The sequence below is a fragment of the Pagrus major genome, chromosome 7 (genome assembly GCF_040436345.1).
Source record: "Pagrus major chromosome 7, Pma_NU_1.0".
NCBI classification, from domain to species: Eukaryota; Metazoa; Chordata; class Actinopteri; order Spariformes; family Sparidae; genus Pagrus; species Pagrus major.
The window spans coordinates 13,140,086-13,161,162 of NC_133221.1; the positions used below are offsets into that span (position 1 = coordinate 13,140,086).

The 21,077-nt window shown below is 41.2% G+C and overlaps 1 protein-coding gene across 1 annotated transcript in view; it reads left to right on the forward strand.

Moving 5' to 3' along the window:
• Window positions 1–1,202: 1,202 nt before the first annotated feature.
• The window catches only part of b4galt5 (UDP-Gal:betaGlcNAc beta 1,4- galactosyltransferase, polypeptide 5), a 33,126-nt gene continuing 13,251 nt past the window's right edge, over window positions 1,203–21,077 (forward strand). Inside the window, exon 1 of the mRNA XM_073470694.1 lies at window positions 1,203–1,768. Coding sequence (XP_073326795.1) covers window positions 1,660–1,768 — 109 coding nt within the window. The 5' untranslated portion in view covers window positions 1,203–1,659. The remainder of the gene's footprint in view (window positions 1,769–21,077) is intronic.

Here is a 21,077-nt window from a genome sequence, read left to right on the forward strand (position 1 = left end):
TAACGGTAAAGTAATAGGATAACTGGTTTTAATGTAATTTACAGGTAGATTGAAATAGGCATACAATCACAAGGACAACAAAGCTGAACAAAGATAAGTCAAAAAAGCGTAGAACTATAAATAAGTAGGTGATAGATATGTGTATGTAAAAAAAAAAGTACAAGTCAAGTGTTCTTTAGATTGTAAACAAATGCAAATACACTACTCAGAGTTAGTTAGGGACATTGGGATATGGGTGCATATATGCGTGTGCATGGATATGCAACGGAAGTCAAATGAAATGTGTTTTAAAATATTCACAAAGCACAAAATAGAGACAGACATGTCGCAGAATAAAAAAACAAGTGAAACACTAAACTATCCAAATATCCCTAACTAATTTTGGGTAGTGTAATGCAAAGGAATAAATGTTGGATGGGTAAAGTGGCTCAGGGGTAGAGCCAGTGTCTTGTCATCGGGAGGTTGCTGGTTCAATTTCCCTGGTCTGCATGTCAAAGTGTCCTTGGGCAAGATACTGAGCCCCAGAACTGCTCCTGATGTGCTGGTTGGCACCTTGCATGGCAGCCACTGCCATCAGTGTATGAATTACCGTAAGTTGCTTTGGACAAAAGTGTCTGCTAAATGTAAAGTACTAGATTACTTTATAAACAATAAGTGTGTGGCTGTGTATAGTAGCCTAGCTTGCAGCATTTATAGGTAGGTGATGTGTAAAAACAAACAATAAAATGAATACAGTCAAATACAGCATCCCTGCAATAAATCCCGTGTAAAGCCAATAAAAATGAAAGATATGTGTTTATTCCTTTTTCTCTCGTAGGCCTAACTGTTTTCAATTTGTTGTAGAATAAAGCCCATTGGTGATTGGATTCCGGCTCTTATTAGTTAGATATTAAGCTAATTAAGGAAAAACAGGTCCAATGTGCAGGCTACAATCTGCTGCAGAGTAAAAGTGCAGATACGGGAGGTGGTGCCTTGACTGGTCATAAATGAAACCCGCTGTAATGCGAGTCCTGCTGAGCTAACGTTAAATAGCTAGCTTATGATAATGCCATATGCCATAACGGTGTGAAGACGTCGCCGGACGGTTGAGGCGGCTGCGTCGCTGCCGGTCTGTCGGTCGCCAGGTTACGTTGCTGAACGTTGTGAGCGCGCTCTTGTTTGTTGGGTGCTGTTAACGCCCACTGTAGGTATTGCTCATTTTGCGGAGGGGCTGCCCCATTCATAGGGCTAGTAGGCAGGCAGGCGAAGCGCAGGAGCGGCCAAACACCATCAGCGACGTAGCGTGTGAGCCAAATGATGGTCTCTCGCTGAAAAAAAGGGGGGGAAAAAAGCAGGCCAGGTTAAACTGCGCTATCGTTGTCGGCCGTTTCGACCTCGGACACACTCTCAGCTAAAGCCGAAACCGTCCTCTCAGGAATGGAGATTTGAATGTCTTGATTGAATACTGGAGGACCGCTCCTGTGCCCGACCTGCCGCGGAAATACGCTGACTTCCTCGTCGCCTAGCTCCTCGCCGCTGCCGCAGACCCGGCCAACCTACTCGGCTCACTGAACCCCAGCCTGTCCGCGGACCGCCAGCGCTGGCATCTGGACTCATTGGGACCTGGTCTATCGTCGTTGTACATACGTAAACGTGCCTGTGTGTGCTTTTGCTGCCTGTATGATGCCGACACATTTGCGGTTCCGGAGAAGGTCATTCCTTGGGCTTATATTCCTCTTTTCACTGTCCACCTCCGCATTGTATTTCATCTACTCCGCCCCCGGAATCGGTAAGTGAAACCGAGCCGATGATATTATTGAAAATAGTCACATATTTAAATGAGATGAGGTTGTTCGTATGGACTGTTAGGTCATGTGTGACAGCTCGGCTTGTCTTTGGGAGTGTAGACTGGCGAAGGGGCCATGCGCCTCCGCTGAGCCTTGATCACTCCCAATCGATGATGAGACTCAGCTGGATGCAGGAACTCAATCCTTTAATATCCATGTACCTGGCCATGATAATAACAGTGCTGCTGATGAGCATCATGGCTACTGTAATCATGCTGGTGTTAGTAGGCCTAACAGCTATGATTATGATGCTTACAGTGGCTGGCGCCATGGGCCAAATATGATATTTTGGCATTGATTTTGGCTTCATTAGTGGCATCCATAGAATAGGGAAGGATGGCCCATGTGCAGCTAGTGATTCTCACCCTGTCTGGCTTTTAAATCTTTGGTGGGACAAAGGTCAGCTTGTGAGTCATGGATTCAAAGGCGTAAATGACATTTGTGAAGTTTACCTGAGATCACTGCCAGTTCCTGACATCATTAGCTGCCAGTAAGTCACATGCAGTTGTGTGATATCACATGTCCTGAATCCTTCCTATCATTAATTAATTTATGTGTCTCATCATCCCCTCCCTTTTCTCTCTCTCTTTTTCTTCCTGTCACTCTTTGCTTCTCTTCCTCACTGTCTGTGGTCTCATCCATCCTTTCTTGAAAGGCCTTGCAGCTTGGGCGACGGTGCACGTATCTTATCAGTCTGGAAACACAGCAAAGCATGCTTGCTATTTTGGTCATGATGATCACCCATGGAGTTTCCAAAGATCAGTCACTTTATTGCAGCTAAGAGTTTATCTTGGTGCGTAACTCGTACAGCTTCTCCCACTTGACTCTGTGCCAATCAGATCTGTTTTAACTTTCCACTGAGTGTGCAAACGAGCAGTATTGAAATGGTGGCCTTCCTTCTTAAATTTTCAGCAAGGTTACTATTTGAGAAATCACAAGGTGTAGTTAGAACTACTTGGAATTTTCCCTATTTACTGCCTCGGCCACCATTGGCTGGATATCCTGTCGTGCTTTGCTGAACGGGTGTGAGTGGTGATGTTGGGCTTCCTGGAAACATTGTAATACAGTATCTGTTCCATTTAAAAACAATCCAGCCCCCAGAGGCCTGAATCACCATTTTCGAGCCAAAATACAACAACAGACCAATGCTGCGGTTTACGGTAAAAGAAAATCCAAAAACATTTTAGATTTTATGATATACAGTCATAGCTAAGGGCTTTTCACTGCCAAAAATAAGAGCCTGTCTTCGCCGGAGTGGAATGAGTGAATAAGCCTTCATGTCATACAAGTGCAGCCTTTCTAACGCATCAAAGAGAAAGCTGGTCCTTCTTACTCATCAAAATGGGTATTGATCCATTCACGCTTTTTACCTGCTGTGGACAACTTAATCAATAATTGAATCAATTCTCATATGGAGGACACATTACTGACAGGAATAGCCGGTGTAAATCCCAATAACAGAGAGCAATGATTCTGCTAAATGTGAAACTAATAAACAACTAAATCATTGAGCAACCAGCAGGATAAAAATAATCCATCATTCACTTGTTCACTATTTTCCCAACTCAAGTATTGATGTTGTTTGGTAACTGACTGAGAGCTGTGCTTGGCCATATCCATCCTCCCGGGGCTTTGACTGTTGTAGGTCTGTAATGGCCAAGTGGTTTACTGGGGGTTCGTTCTGAAACAGAACAAGGACCAGCAGCACCAGTCCATTAATTATAGATGGTAACCAGCAGCTAGGCAGCTTCTGCTGCTGTTACTAAAAGCTGCAGTTTAGTCTTTTACACTCTGGGTGCCCGGTGGAGCTGTAGCAGCAGGCAAATCAGGTGGGGGTTGGGGAGATCTTTAAAGGAATAGCTCCAAATGTTTTTTTGACACAGGGACGTATGATTTACTCAATGGTAGTGATATCGATGCATGGTCATTAGCTGAGGTTTTTTTAGATCTTGTGGTCAGAGATGCAGCTTGTCAGACGGAAATAAACAGCAGCAAATGCAGCCAGTAGGCAAACAGATTTTAAACCACAACACAGCATTAGCATTTGATTTAACTGTCCCCAACAGAATACATCATCTTTAGTGTAGAGTCTCCTCTCACACCTGTCGGTATCACAGATCTATTTAACAGAGGAAATACTTTGATGATGCAGAGAAGTTTGAGGGATAAATCAGATGCTGTGTTCTGCTGTGGATGCGTTGGTGTGACTCTATTTGTCAGCTACTGTTTATTTTGATCTGACAAACTGGAGCCTCGCCGGGACATCTTCCACGCTGTAGCCTGAGCTATTTCCCATACATCAATATTACTTCCAGTCAGTAACTTTAACTACCCAACTGCATGTCTAAAAATCTGCCCTATGCCTGTAAGAGCAGGTGAAGACAGATCTGGTTGTCAGAGTGGGCTTCAGAGATGCCAGTTCACATCATTTCCCTACTACTACATTCCACCATAAGGAGTTTGTATGACTCATCACTCTAGTTTTTCCTTTTGCCATGATTATCTTTAAGCATACAATGCGAGTGTATTGAGTGAACAACAGAATCCTCCCATCTGGCGTCCCCTGTAGCATTTGAAGGGGAGTCCTAGCCACAATTGTGTTCACTGTATCATTGTATAATTGCAGCCACACTTTAAGGGTGAACAGATCGCGTAAAGGGATCATATAGGAGGGGACTCCACAAAGAATTAGCAGAATAATTCAGAGGAAAAAGAAGGAAAAGATGGATTGAAATTGGCAAGAGGCGGAGGAGGAGGGGACATGGAGAGGATGAAAGAGATGAGCCGAGCTGCTTTCCTTCTGCTGGTTTGCACATCGGGGAACCCATCCAGAACACCTGAGCAGGGCTTCCTATGATACCCAGGTGGCTTCAGTGCTGAATGCCCCAATTTCACAGCTTAGTCCATTTCTCTCTCTCTCCCATCCCGTCTTCCTTGGTCTCTCTCTCGTTTTCTCTGTCTCCATGTACTCATGTGCACTGACACCCCAGCCTTGGTGTTGCCCCCGAGCATGGCTGCTGACTGATGCGGGCTGGGAATGCAGGGCACAGCTGGGCCTGATTGCAGCAGTTTATTTAATTAAAACATGAGAGGATCCCACTGGAGCAAAAGCTAGGGGAAGACACAGGCTCTATTTATAGGTTTCGAACACAGATGCACACACTCGCACACCTCCACATCCTGGGAGAGCAAGGAAGACAGGTGCTTCCCTTTGTCTTCGGAGACCTGGCTCATGCTCCCATCTGAACGACTGTGTGTTTGTGAGTGCAGGCTCGTGCATATCTGGCTGTATTACTGGATATATTTTATCGCGTACCAGATTTATCTCTAGGTGTGGCCCGCTGACAGCCTGTACTCCTCTATCTCTGTCTTTCAGGTTGCTTCACAGTGTGAAGCAACACAGACACATAGTTGGAGGAATGAAGAGAATAACAGGGTTTTAAAGGAGTGTTAGAGTAATTGTGCAATGTAAAGGTGAAGTAAGGAAAAGGCTTAGACAGAGTTACCACCTTGACTCGACAAGTTACAACATTTGCCCACAGCTCTTGAGGCTACACTCTTCTTACACGCTAAGTGATAATGCATTCAGCTTTGAAGCAACCTCTTCAGTTGATGACACAAACACATGCCTCATCTAGCTGTCATACTTTCCCAAGAACTGCTCTTATGGCACGAGCCTGCCTGTAAATACATCTCCTAAGCAAATGATAGCCAAAGCAGATAAACACACTTCCTGCACTTACGGCCAGGAAATAATTGCAGGTCTGCAGGTGTCATGCCTTCAAGTAGGTCTGCTTTATCAGCATGTAATATACTGAGAATTACCAATCATAAACATACACTCTGCTGCCCAGTGCAATCTTCTCAGGCCCTTATTTTCAGGCTTATGAGAATATGCCTACCATCATAAATATAGATCAGCTCAGTGTGTCTTCTGTCAGTAAAATGTGTTGTGTGTGTGTGTGTGTTGTTAAAACCAACATAACAAAATAGAAACTTGAACAATGAATATGATGGGTTACCAAAGTGATGCATAAGCCATCCCTCTCAGCTTTAACAGCTTGCTATAACTACAATTATCTACTACATCCAGACTAAATGTGTTTTGCTTAAAATGCTGAAATATGCTTTGTACTAGTCAGCTCAAGTGTTGTGGGAAAAGTAATTCATATCACAGTTTGTTCTGATACAATTTCTTGCTATGCTCTATCAACCCTGGCCCCAGCAAAGCGATGCGTTTGCTTGAGGAAATGAGGCAGAGGTTTATCCTTCCTTTCCTAAAGACATTTTAGTTTTGACCCGGTTTTGCTTCCTGACACTTCAGCCATTTGACAGTTTACGGCTAGTTGACATTTAACTGACGTCATGTCCGTTCATGGTGTCGTGTGTGCGTGGGTCTGATTGTGTATTTTGGTACACACTCGTTCCTCACAGCGGTCCACAAAACTCTTCTTAATGCAGTATATGGCTGCTGATTTTTGGGTGAAAGAGTACGTTTTCTTGGCACCAGAGGGTTATTGGTGTTGTAGTTGATATTCTTACAATACATAACCAATATATACGGTCATTGTCATAGTCAAAATATCATTATATCATTATATCATAAGGTATCCTATAAGAATATATATATTATATATATGCAAATTTAATGTTATTGAATGAATGCTGTCATTCTTACTCCCTTAACTTCAGGGATTTATTTGTGAGACTAGCAGAAGGACCATGTATTTGATTTGTGCTCGCCTTGTGCACTGTCATCACTTTCATGGCTGAGATATCATAGGCCACTTCTGTACTATCACTCTGTGCACTCTCCGTACTAATGGCACTATACTCCCCCCCCCCCCCCCCCCCCCCCCACCCCCCCTCGTTCTGCTACTGGTCTCTCCACAGTGTTTGGTGAAAGCTGTTTTCCCAGAGCAGTTTTTACATTTCCTCTGGTCACACCCACCTGGCTGTGTGCGTGTGTGCGTGCATGTGTGTGTGTGTGTGTTTGCCAGCGTGCACAAACACGATTGTCCATTCACGTACATGTATGTCCGCTTGTTTGTACAGCCACTTCCTGCAGAGTAGACTTTCCAACTTGACAGTGCGTGACTTCCTTTCCCCAGGAACATTTGAATTCTGATTTGGGTAAAAACTGGCACTTGTGAAGATCAGATAGATTATCTTGGTGCCATGCAGTTTGGTGCTTTGCATTAGAAGGAAATGAAAAAGTTTACATGAAGCTAAATTTTAGCTAGATTGCAATGTGTTTGTGACAGCATTGTTTAGATGATAGCTGATTACCCGGTTGGGTTATGGGAGTAAACCATTAACTTTAGTGAGATGGAGGACATGGAGTTTAACTTCCTGCACATAGCACATTTGTTCATCATGCTACAAGGATTAGCTAAATCTGCACTTTCCTTGATCTATATTATTTAGACGACTAGTAGGACTTAAACACCAAATCACCATTTGCTGTAGTTTAACTGCCTCTCCAAAGTCTTGTGAAGTTGGTCTTCTTCACAAGTTTATAGGCATTAAAATTTATAGCATTGTTGGTGGTAACCATAGTGCTCAGAAATGGCCAGATTCAGACACAAACCCACTGGCTGTGGTAAAAAGTGTGTGTGTCTTTGTGCAAAGCAGTGCTGTGTGAGTGTGTACTACTTTGGATGTGTATGTGGAATGTACAGGCGTGTGTCTGTGGCCATGTGTGCTTCGCAGTCATGCTGCTCCTGTGCTGATGCCTCACTTGTATTAATGCAGTACAGCTTCTCGGGCACTCTCAAAGCCATCCATCTCTCGACCTCAAGACTCACTGTAATGCTACCCCCACCCCACCTCGCAACCTCCTTCTGCTGCCTAATTGATCCATCCATTTATCTCAGCCCAGCCAGCCTCTTAAGACTAATTTCCAGAGGCTAGGGATAGCCGGGGTGAAATATTAACTTGGTGCCAAGCTGCCTCAGATAGATTCCATTGTGAATAAACAAGTTGATAGTGATAAATTATGCACTTTCTCTATTTAACTCTGTAAAGTTCTTCAGCTATTAAAAACTTTAACATAAACAGAAAGCTATAAAATCAGAATGAAAGGAAAGCACGGATTGCTGGTAGCACAGCAGTTCAATCAAATACCTCCGGCTGGAGCACTTAAGGTCTGGCGTTTGACATTTTCCCTGCAGTTGCCATGGTTCCCTGAGGGCTTGTTCCCAACCAGGACTGACTCCTTTTTATTGTCACGGCAACCACAGAAACATGCCATTCTTATTCCCATGATGATTGGGGTGACAACTAATCCCCAAGGATACAGTCATTACAGTCATTTGGGACAGAGCCATGGACTCTCTCTTTGTCTGGGACAACTGTGCACTTTCAAAGGGACCCTTCAGTAAAAGTCATTACAATCAGTATAAATGCCTTTAGATAATGCCAAGTTTTTCTTGTACTCTACCAGTGACGGGTCAAAACAACACTTGCCCCATAACTTAGATAAACATGGCAGAATTGTGTTTTCTGCGTCTTCCTAGACCTTTTGCACTTGTAAAGCTGCCTCTAGTGGTAGTCTGTTACGTCCCTGTACAGTCCAAAGGACATGTGACTCTAAATACTCTATTAACAAAGGAATTTAGTTAAACATCAATAGAGTGGGAGTTCATTGCACCTTGTGAGTCAGTCAGAGGCATGAGCAATCCTCTTAAAGCCTTTCATTGACCGTGTGACACCCTACCCGCTATCACACACGCGCACACACACACACAACCACTGCACACTCCAAATATGGTTTACTACGATACGTGAAGGCACCACCCTGGAAAGGACAAAGATTACATAACTATTTTGACTGTGAAACTGTACAGTCTCGGTCTTTTTAGCTGTGACTGATTGTAGGTGATGAGAAACGCTATAGTCCTTGCTTTTATCTGTACACTTGGAGAGCTTACAAAGTTCATGACAATTCAGTTTTAACCTCTATAAACAGACATCTGCATGCAGAATGCAGAATCTGCAGGCACGGGACAATATTTTGGAATTGGAAGCATTCTGGTTCCCATTTGTTGGCTAAAATGCAGTCCCGTCACCCAACGCCTATTGATGGACAAATATTTAACTTTATATTAGCTTTTTCAAAATGTTGTTACCTCTTAAGAGAGATAAGTGGAAATGTTGTCTCAAGTCCATTCTCTTGTCTCAAGTTGCTGATCCGACTGTAAACAGTGAATGACACAATTAAAAAGGAAGTCTTGGCACAAATATCGTTTATCCGGAATTCTGCTGGCAAGGGTTGCAGGGACGCTACTGGGGCAACTATTATGGCAGATATTACCGTTGCCTGGTGGAAATGGCATAAGCAAAAAAGTATAATTTAACTGATGCACAGCCGACACTTTCATGGCTTTAAAAGCATTAGGTAGGTGGGCTAAATAATAATAAAAATGTTAGTATTCACTCGATGAAGTTGCTAACCTTGATCTTCATGAGTGAATAACATTCTATATGAATGATATTCCGTACCAATCACTCGAAGAAAGAGTTGTTGGAAGAGTGTTGGAACATGCTGGTTCTGGTTAAGTGACATAATTTGCACAAGGTATAAGGCAGGCCAGGAATAAAGTGAATAGCGTGGTATGAAAATTGATGGTTGTCATATTGTGTATATTTGCTTACTGTATATACAAAATTGAATTCTACTGTATTTGTGTTTTAGGTTTTGTTTTGGTTGAACAAGCACTTTTCTATTAGTCGATATTGATAATTGTATCATAGCCAATAGCAGGAAAAAGAGACTTGTCTGATCAAGACTGTGATAACATGCTATTCACAGATGAACCGTAGATAAGTTCCAAACAGATTGTAATATTTATTTGGGTGTAAACCAGCAAACATGATGAGTCTCCTCTTCAAAATCAATGGATTTGCTGCGTGTTGCAAAGTATTGCCTCTTTGGTTTATAGGACAGTAATCACATTCACAAATAGTTGAACCAAGTCGAAGAGAAACTATAATCTTGTGTGAGAATAAGCTTTCCTTTATTCTAAAGAGGGCAGGGTCTGTTTAACAGGTTTCCTCCAGCTTTGTTGTTCTATGTACATACAGTACATACTGTCCTGTTCAATGACATTGCCACACTTGTATGGAAAATTCAAGAACTTATGTACACAGTAATTTAGGTGCAACTGGTCATAGAGGTATTCACGTCATTGAAGGTGTTTCGAAATATTGTCCTTTTGTTGTTATATTAACCATGGAAAATGCTCTTTAAATCTTCTAAATGTTATATCTAAAAATGAGGTATAATCCAGGCATACTACTCTAACGCTTCTCAGTTTAATTAATCATAAGCACAGAAAAGAAGCCATTCCTTATTGCATTTTCCAAGGAAACATTTAGCAATATATGATAATAAAGTATAACAGAAAAAATCTATTTGTTTCATCAAACTTGTGCTTGAATTGAACTTATAACCCCAACTTTCCTCAAGCTAAATTCCTTTTCCTGGTATAGATAACTGCAAGTGACGTATGTTGGCCTGCCAGTAGAACAACATAGCAACCAGAGGTCATCCCTATACACACAAAGTAACTCTAGTCCACTGTATTATACTGTTGTCTGTAAGATGACTCATGTTCAACCCCTGTAGTCTGGATACTTGACCATAGACAGATGGTGGAGCTGGGTGCAGTATAGGTGGAGGGTGGGGGTGTACCTATGTTTAGATGGAGAGTCGTGAGTCCTTTTAGAGGCAGACTGAAGATCTTGTGTTGAGGCACCAATCATTTATGTAACCCAATCATCCTGAGGAGAATCCCAGCCTTTGTTGACCTGGTCTGGGCCTCCTTTTGTTATTGAGACTGTTACCGTGGTTACTTTGGTCATGCATTTGAGGGCAGTCAAACTGTGACTTGTGATAAGGGTGAGAGGGTATAATCCAAACACAAATGTTGATGCAATTTGATGACGAGTGGAGCGCTGCTGATGGTAGGGATCAGGTTTGGGATGACTACACCTGTTTTCCCATAATAAGTGTTTTAATGAAAGCACAGACACCTGTTTTTTTCCCCATACTTGATATGTTTTTAATGATTTACATTAAAATACACAATATATTTGAACCACTTTTTAAATACTCTATATAAAGTGTCTTAGTAGCACAACAGCAGACCCATGTGTAGTGCCCACAGCCAGGTATTGTATTCCCAAGGGGTGGGAAATAAAATAGATTATCCTTCTAATCCCTGCTAAATTAATCACTTTGCTACAGTAATTGAAATATCACTGCTTCCCAGCGCCTCACACAATATTAAAAATCAAGGAGGAAGGAGGAGGTATGGTAACACAAAGGGAGAATTTCCTACTAAAAAGACTGGAACTTTATAAAACACCTGCTTGACTGTGGAGTTTGTCCCCCATCGTTTACATCAGAATTGCATCAGGAAGGGAACTGTATCGGCCAAGATTTTCAATAAACATATGTGCATGTCAGTATTGCTTTAACACAAACTTTAAAAAAAAAAAAAAGAAGGTTAAACTGTGTATTTGAACCCGGTGGGCAAAGACTGAAATATATGTTAGACAGGTATTAGCCTGTTGGACAGTGGTTATTGAGCCTTTCCAGCTGTTTGGCTCTGGAACATGATTGCTATAAACATTTCTGGAAACCTAGGAACAATTTATTGAGTACCTGAAAATTATGGTTCTTAGAAAATTCCTCTGAGTCACATAAAACAAATTGTAAAGTAGTTATAATTTGAATCTTCATGACAGATCGTCTTGCTAGATATTTATAATGACGATTACTTTTTTTCTCACCAGTAATTGAATATTATCTCTTTACCAATAGATATATTCGAAATCTTTAGGTGGTGTTCAGACTAAAATGTGTTGCTACAGGCGCTGGCATGATGATGAAATACAAACCATCAAGGAAACAAAATGCATCTTCCTGGAGAAAGATAGTCGACTATTGAGTCCTCAGTTCAATCCAACCTCTCAAATACTGGCTCTTTGGGTTGGCGTCCCTAGCTGCCAATCCAAAGCATCAGTGTTTGACAATCTGGGAATGAGACTCGACAATCAAATATCTTTCTCCCGGAAGTTCCATTTTGTTGCTTCAAGTCATGGTTGAAGGCTTCCCAGAAGTCAAGAAATTGCACAGTAGTTTACAGTCCTCTGAGGCAGGAGGCACAGCAAGCCTATGTCTTGATGCTTGTAAGTTATGAAACACATATAAACCATACTCTACAAGCCACACCTACACTGTGAGCTTGCACTTAATAGACTGGCCAAGTTGGTGTGTTGCCAGGTGAAGTTGCACTTTGTACAGCGAAAGTTTAGACAGGATCTTTTTTTTGTGCAGTGTCTTTTAGCTGACCCTCTCTGGGAATTCCTACTACGCCCATTATGTGGTCATATTAAAATATCAAGGAGGTTGCATCATTTGTTGCACTGCTGTTGTCAGTTTGATATCAGACTGTACACTCAGTTTCCATCAGTGAACTCATTGGAGTGGGAGGATTCAGAGCTCTGGACCCGGGCGAATTATTAGTCTGAACACAACCATGATTGGATGAATTCTTTTATTGTGTTGTGTCTTATCGTGTCCCCTTTTTATTATTCTTCCTTTTATGTCAGTGCTTTTATTTATTGTAATTTATTTAATTATTGGATTCTGTTTTTTTTTTTGCTATTGTAAAGCACTTTGAAAATATATTTTGAAAGGTGCTATACATATAAAGATTATGTTTCTGCTTTTTCTTACATCCGCCTGCCTCATTTCCAGGTATCCAGATCAACACCTCAGGTTGGCCTTGGCAGCAAATGCAAACAATCAGCAGAGAACCTACGCAGGAGCTTCATTAGGAGGCTCCTCTAATAAAACCTCAGGAGGGCAGCTTAGTTGATTAACAAAGCACAGCGGTGGCCAGAGCTGATTTACATGCCCTGTGTGATAATGGCACAAATTCACTGAATGCTAATTACCAGCTGCCTTTGTTATGCTTTGGTGTGGCCACAAAGATTAGCAGTAAAATGAATAGGTGGCCAGTGCGGACACCATTTACTGGATCTTCAGGTAGAGTTGTCCTTGCAAAATTTTGTAAAAAGCCTTCTCTCTGCCTGCTTAGAGTAAACTCTTCTACACTGTTCCTCAACTGCATCAACTGGTCCATGTTTGAAATCTGACTACCTTCACCTCCTTTCTTGTCTGCACAGCTCGCTTAATTTCTCCTGTAAAACATGTTTTTGCGATGTAGTATCAACAGAATCGATGTCATGACCTGGATTCTTGTTGGCAGAAATTAATTGGTTTGTAGCTGAAATCTGAAATTCATTAATCAATTTAGCACCGCTTTGAGTTGTTTACATAACCCTCAGTGCATTAAAGTAACAAACCCGGCCTTTCTCATGAAATATTAACTGCAGCTACCAAGCCTGCACAATGTCTTAATGTTTTCCAATGAGTACATCAAGATACATTTTATAAATGCAGTAATGGCACATTAACGCTTTCCTCTCTACTAATTACCATGCTCTTATCTTTTTCTAAGTTAAGCAGAATAACAATTTAATTTAGCGTTGGTGTGATTAGCCTGTTTACCTAGTGGTTACCAGTGATTTTGGGCGTGTACACAAACCACAATGCATTAGTGGAATAACAGAAGCCAAATAGTTAGTTGCAGAGAATTAAATGTGGAAATCCATAGGGAAGGGCATGTGTGGCTTTTTTTCCCCCCATCTTGCTCAAGTGTATGTCGCTACTGTGGCAGCGTGGTATTCTAGCTGCCTGCTCTGGCCCATTTGTTCAGTCAACAGGAGTAACCTCCAGCTGTGAAGAGACCTCATCTTTCTGCTGGGAGGGGAATGTGGAGAATGGAGTGAAAAGGAGAAAATAGGCAGAGACAGTATGGTGTTTTTGTGTCCGTGCGTGTGTGTGAGAACTAGGGGGTCATTTCAGGTATTGGTGTGCATGTGTGTACCTGTCTTTCTTTGTCCTCGGTACACCCTGTACACCGAGCCACTGCAATAACACAAGAATGTTCTGGACAGCCGCCAAATATAAAAGCAGACGGAAGTGGGCTGGCAGAGGGAAGCGGCGGGGGTACTTTTGGAATGAATTACTGCTTACCGGCACAACTGTCTCACTTACTGTAAGTCCTGGTATTGGGACAGACAGTATACGGGAGTTAACTGGATTCCACAGGATTACACATGCACAAGGTGTATTTATTCAGTAATTACCACATTTTGGAAATCAGAGATTGTGAAAAGATGACCTGGGTTAGCGTAAGAGTTCTTAGGCAAGAGACAGACTGAAGAGTTGCGGTAAGACAGGAGAGGGCACGTGGAGGTAGGAGGACTGAAATGGATCTTGAGTTGATTTAATGACCTGCAGTGTAGTTGCATTTGGCAGGAGTTGAGTTAAAGGCAGATTCAACCTGCAGTTACAGTTCACAGGAAAAATGCAATCCAATGGGCAGGGAGAGCAGCGGTGGACAGGGAGGGGAATATTAGGGAGGGTTATCAACACATGGAGGCATACTTAGTACAACATCCAAGAGCCACTGGAAAACCACCCAACACGCTGGATAGAATCCAAAACCTTGATCCTCATCATCCGCTCATCATCCGTGGACGCTGCGCTCTCGTTGCAGAAGACACCCTGATAACACCCAAATTAGCACCTAAGTTTAAATGTTGTTCCGTTTTTTTCAAATCACACTGATATCTATCAGCTCATTTCTTTTAAACTTGTTGCCAAATACAGGAACTCTGCCTTTCTGCAACTTCTCACTGTAGTAAATCTGTCGTTGTTCCTCAACTCAAGCTGCCTTCCTTATATTGCTTACCCCACTTGAATAGCGCCCATTTCCCCTTTACTGTGTATGAACTTGTACCCCATTCAGACCAAACTTATGACCTAGGATAAACTGGCATTTGTATTGCCGTTAATGGGTAGAGATTAAGAGAACCCTCGTATATTTCCACATTCATACATTCTCTAATCTGACTAGATAGGTATACAGGCAGCTGCAGAATCAAGAAAAACACAAGAGAAAGCGTAAGCATGTACAAGGAAAATAAAGTTTCTTCTCTTGTGCTACCACACATCCAAAATTTTTCATGGTTTTCTTTTTAGTAGAGATTATAAGCAGACAAAGATGTTTCTCAATTCAGAATTGGAGGTGCAATATGTAAGAATTTTAGTTGAAAACATCCAAAAATAATTAAAATTATCAACAGAATATGAAGAAATAATAACATAATACGTTTTGAGATAATGACATGTGTATTTTGTTGCAGAGATATCTAATGAAGTGAGCATTTTAGCTAGCTAGCCCTGGCCTGACCCAGTCCAAAAAAGGTCCTGTCAACAACTCCTCTGGTGCTCTGAACTCCCAGTCTGGAGCCCTAGCTGCACAGCTAACAGCAGCTACAGTTAGCGGCAGCCAGCTGTTACATATTCTTACATATTACACCTTTATGTTTACTGTGTCTGTGGTCATTTTAGACAGTAAACTGCAAAATATCCTGCCTTGTTACATATCTTTGTTTTTGATAACCACATTTGAGGGATCATTTCAGAAAATATGTGTAAATTGGTTGATATATTAGAATCTTTGCTCCCTATTATCGGTATCGACCCAAACATTCAAGTATCGGTCCGGCTCCAGTACACACAATCTATCTGTCTTCCCTTCATCAGATCCGTTTTCCAGTATTTGCTCGCAGCAGAATGAAAACAAGGGGTCCTGGCACCACTGTGTCATTTATGTAAATCTCCTCATTGCGTCTGGTCCCTGTGTTTCTCTGCCATGTAGTGGCTCGGCAGACACAGTGACTCAGGGGAGGGTCACACATGCACACAAACGGGCAGACATGTGCTCACTCACGCACACACACACACACATACACAGAAACACACTTGGGACAGCAGAGCAGATGGAGGGGCACAGTGAACAGTGCAAGACCAAAAATGACCTCAAACTAGCCTCCATGCTGTCCCTGCTGGCATGTGTTAGTGTGTACTGTGTCCGAGTGTGATATGTTATTTCAGAGAGACATAACATGTCACGATGAGAGACATTTATCTCCCGTTTATCTTTGGTATTTAGGCGCATAGGTCAACACTCCTCAGTGTGCTCCTCTGCATTCCTCAGCAAAGACAACAGACGTTTTTTTTTTTCTGTCTGGAGGTTCATCAATCGATTAGCATCATTGATCAACCAGGGCAGTTCAAAACAGCTTTAAAGCTAATGGCTTAGCGAAAAAGGAAGTGTCTGTGAGGAGGTTGAGTTTGACACCAGCATTACATACTGAATATAGTAAAGAGGTGTGAAAACAGTAGTCAGGCCCTCTTCCTTTTTATTTCAAAAGAGAGTATCCAGACCGACGGCTAGATTATATGAATCAGTAACAGTAACTGCAGCACTAAGGAGGGCTTTTTTTTTTTTTTTAAAGTATTCGTCCATGTTTCCACCCCATCCTGTTCACTTGCACTTCTCTTTCATGATATTCATTGTTATATAGTCAAGCTGAACCACATTTTTAGACTCTTTAGACTATTCGGTAGTTGCACATATGCTCTATTTACATGGAACGTACAGCATCACCAGGTTTAACTATTCATTTGCAGTCATGGTATTAGTAATTTTAGACATGCGGTAAGCCTCCAGCACAGACGATGCTGTGTCATGTCTGTTGGCACACCAAAACGCCTGGCATCTGCCATGCTGAGTTTAAAATTACAAGTCCGGACTGCCAGGTTTAATTAACCTGAGTCTTTTGTCTCTCACAATCAGTGTAAATAGAATTGTCACTATTAGAATTGTACATACTTAAAGGAGACGTGTTATGCTTTTTCATTTTTTTCCTTTCCTTCAGTGTTTTATATGGGTTCTTTTGTGTAAAAGATCTTGAAAGTCCAAACCAACGGAAGCTCCTCTCTCCCACAGAGAACACTGCTCCTGAAACGCCTCATCAGTAGTGCATAATTTGTGCTTAGCAGCTAGTTTGGCACATAAGAATTGATTTAGCACTCTGTAGCTACTCTGTTGTTAGCGGTGCTGGGTCAGGCATGTGTGAGCTGACCAGTCAGAGCAGACTGGGTATTTGGTGGGGGGGGGGCGGCTTGAAGAGAAAGGAGCTAAAACAGAGCGTTTCAGATAGGGGGGAATACAGAGCTGCAGCACTGGACAGTATTAGAAAACTGATGTGTTTTTTGAGCATTAAAAATGTAAACCTACTCTAGTAATAACCTAAAATAAAATTATGAACCTGAAAATAAGCAAAAATATCTTATTTTTGTTCCAATCAAAGACATTATGGAACAAGGGCTCTGTCATCAACCAAATAATAATACCTCAGTTTTTTTTTAAGCCTTTTAATAATGATGATTTTCTTATCATCATTTATATATATTTTTTTTTACTTTTTGCCATTAGAGCTGCGTAATTAGTGAATTGTCAATTAGTTGATTGAACGAAATGTAATGGCCAACTAACTGATGATCAATTTATTTCTTTTAAGCAAAACAATCATATGCTGGTTCCAGCTTAACTATAAGGATTTGCTGCTTTAACTAGTTGCCAACGAATTTAATAATCAATTAATCTGCTTTTCTTCTTTGTTTTGGGCCTTTGGTTGGGGGAAAAAATGCCATTTGTAGAAGTCACTTTGGGCTCTAGGAAGCTGTAACATTTTTAAAAGATTAATTGTAAAAATAATCTGCTGATTAATGGACAATACAAAAAATCATTAGTCGCAGTCCTATTCACAATGCAGCATTTTTTGTCGTCTTACTCAATTTTTTACTGATATGCCAATATAGTTTGGTTCTGGTCACTATTTTGTGACATAATGAACCCTCACTATTACCCTAGACTTCCATCACTGTGACTCCTGCAGGCTCATCCTGACCTGACAGTGGACGAGTTGAAGAGTGTGACCTCAGATTATGCAATCACGCTAATATCTGAAATCCCACCCTTGTGTGTTGATAAAATATGAAACAGTGGTGAGCACCATGTGTCATGCATATGTGTGCAACAAAAAGCAGCGCAGTGATGAACAACAGCTTACAGTGTGTAGGAGTTTGGTTTGGGGAAGTTTCTACATTTCTCAAGTTTGGTGCACACAGGTGATTTGTTCAGTCTTTTTCTCTGTTGACATACAGGGACTTTAGAGAATGTGCTCTTACTGTCACCCAATATTTCAGATCACGCACAGGAATTTAATACATTAAAAATAGAGGATAAAATAAATCGGTCGAAGAAGATTTTATGGGTCATCAGTGCAGGCATTTGACCCGGTTACAGAGGCACAGAAGAACAATATTTGGGAGACAGATGACTTTTGAATGAATTAATGAAATGTTGCCGGCCAAGAGGAAGCACAGAAAAGGGGGAGGGGAGCGCAAGTGGTTTAGATGCTCTCAGGAAGTGGGCAGGATGCCAGAGACTGTGATAAGTGCTGACGTCATTTATGTTGCAATGAATGAAGAGTACTCAGCCTGTCAAAGAGACATCTGCTCTGAGAATCTTGTCTTTTGAGGGTTTCTTTTTTTTTGGGCCGGTATGCACTCTTACTTTCTCTATCTCCTGTCTGTCAGCCAGCCAATCTGTTTATGTACTCCAGACCAATGGAAGGACCGAGCTCTTGGGAACTTTTTGTTGAAATCCTGTGCACGTGACGAGGGTTCTGGTTAATGCGTCCCTGATGGTTTTTCCTGTCATTGTAGTGGTCTGACACACACAGTCTGGGTGTGGTGCGAAAGGGCCTGTGTGTGCGCCTGTGTACAGAGCAGCTGTGTGGTTTGGAGAAAGTCTCATGATCCACTTATGACCAAGTGCCTTGTGACCATAACTAGCACTGGACTAATACTGTCCTCATTAGCATCAGTGACTGCTTGTGTTTATGTCGGCATGTTTCTGTAAGTTAACAAGCAGAAAACAGATTTGCACAATAAAATGTATATATTTTTATCCATTTATTTTGGTCGGATAGACTGCACACGGCTCCCCTTGTCCAGTGTGAGTACGTCAACACTAATACGTCCATCCTCCATCTTTGCTCTTAACCACTTCATCTTCCTTCCTGTGGTGAACTGAGGACTATGTCCCGGTGTTGACAACTTGACTGTTGTGAATGTCAGCTTCCTGTTCACTAATTGGGAGTATCACATGACAAACGAGGAAGAGAGACGTATAGTGTTAAAAGTGCAGGTCATAGATGCACCATGCAAATTAAACAGGTGTGGAATGAATGGACGGTTGTTTTGGTGAACTAACAAATGCATGTACATTATATAATGAACACACAAGGCTTGTGTCATCGGAACAAAACCCAAGAAAAATCTAAATTTTTGATTACATTTAAATGCTGATTGGAGCTTAAATCGCAATTAATGCCTTCATTATCCCAAATGCACAGAGAAATGATTAATAACAATTTTGATAGTTAATGAATTGTGTAAACAGTTTATCAGGCAAAATAACAAACATTTTCTGATTGTTATGCTTAATGATGATGATTTAGTTGATTTTCTGTTTTTTCTTCTTCTTTTGTTTCTTTGCCAAAAACAATGTTTACGTTTTCTTGTGATAACTGATTTATTTATCTCGTTATCCAAATAAAAAGAGTTTTGTTGTCCCGAGATAGCGCGATAATCAAACCCATTTTCGCGAGAAAGCAAAGGTCGTGCTCTGTTATCACTTATAGCCTGTTATCACTTTTTTAAGTAGCCTACTGTTTATAAGATCAGGAGTGCCCTGTGAGCATGCATGCACGGCATCTTGACAAGTGTAGCAACTGATTTAAGCTGAAAAAAATGTCAGATCAAGGAGTATCAATTATTGATGGATGCACCAGGCTGTACTCTAGTGCTATTTATTAATGTTAATACTTTATTAGCCCTTTCCATTCAAACAAAATGTGGGTAGTAAGCCAGCGAGAGGTTGTAGCCTACTGGACAGAAACACATCTGCCTCGAGTTGATCACTGTATGCAAGACTTAGTTTCATTCTGTCCCTACGCAGAATTAACAATTAAAGGATTTTTAGCTGCTTACACTGTTATTATATCCGTCACAGACTTGCATACATTGCATAACAAACAATCCAGCCAGCTCCTCTTCACAAGTGTCTCACTCTAAAAAGTCCATGTGGAAACAAGAGCTACGTAATAATACTGCCGTCACACCTATACCTTACTGAAGCCATAATGTAAATACCGTCATGTCAAATCAATAGGTTTAACATGGCAAAAGTTCATTAAAAGTTTGCTTTGAAACTCCCAAAACCCACCACACAGAGCAGTATGTGCGTAATAATCCACTCTCATGAATCTTATGAAGTCATTATCTCATGATAAATGATGACATTATCTTGGGAAAACAACATTTGTTATTCCATGATATTGACATAATAAATAACTTCTTGAGAAAACAAATAGAATTTAGGTGGTTATCCCAGGAAAGCGGAGGAAATGGTGTTTGACCCATGATGGTTTAGGGCTTCCTGAATTTATAAATATTGGATAACCGATCAAATAAATTCTCAATTAAAACAGCTGTAGTTAGAAGAAGAGGGGTCAAGAATCTTGACTTATTCTAAATTCTTGTCATGTACTAAATGAAAATTGTGTGAGGTATAAGAGTTGTGGCAACTCTATTTTAAGAGCTTATTTGTCCACTTTGAGAATAGATAATCATTCTTTTTCTATTCTTTTTTTGTAACATTTACCCTACTCATGGGTCTGAAATTAAATAAAATTAATTAAACTGATTCTTTATTAACATTTAAATAATCAATGAACATCAATTTCCTAAGGGAGCTCAACAAACACGTTTCAAAGCACAAGGATTTACTCATAACTAGTTGCAGCTCTGTCGTCCTCGCCTGATGTGTTCTCTTTTTACCCAAAGATGATGCAGCAACTTCATGTCGTTGCATCTATGTGTCTCTCGAGGTGTGCACAGAATGGCCCCTCGGGAAAGCATTACACATCGCTGCTTACATAAGCTTAAGTTACCCATGACAACAGCAGCGGTGGGGGGAGGGTGGTAAGGAGGTGGCAAGATATGAGGAAGAAGGAGAGGGATGGATATATAAAGACCCAGATAAGAGTGAGTGACTAAATGCGCAGACGAGTGAAAAAGGAAGTGACACATTCCACCTTAGAAAGTAGTGTTTTTTTGTTTTTTATCCATGACGGAATGCAAGATGAGATAAATTCAAGACTTTGTTTGGTGAACTTTGTTCTCTCCTG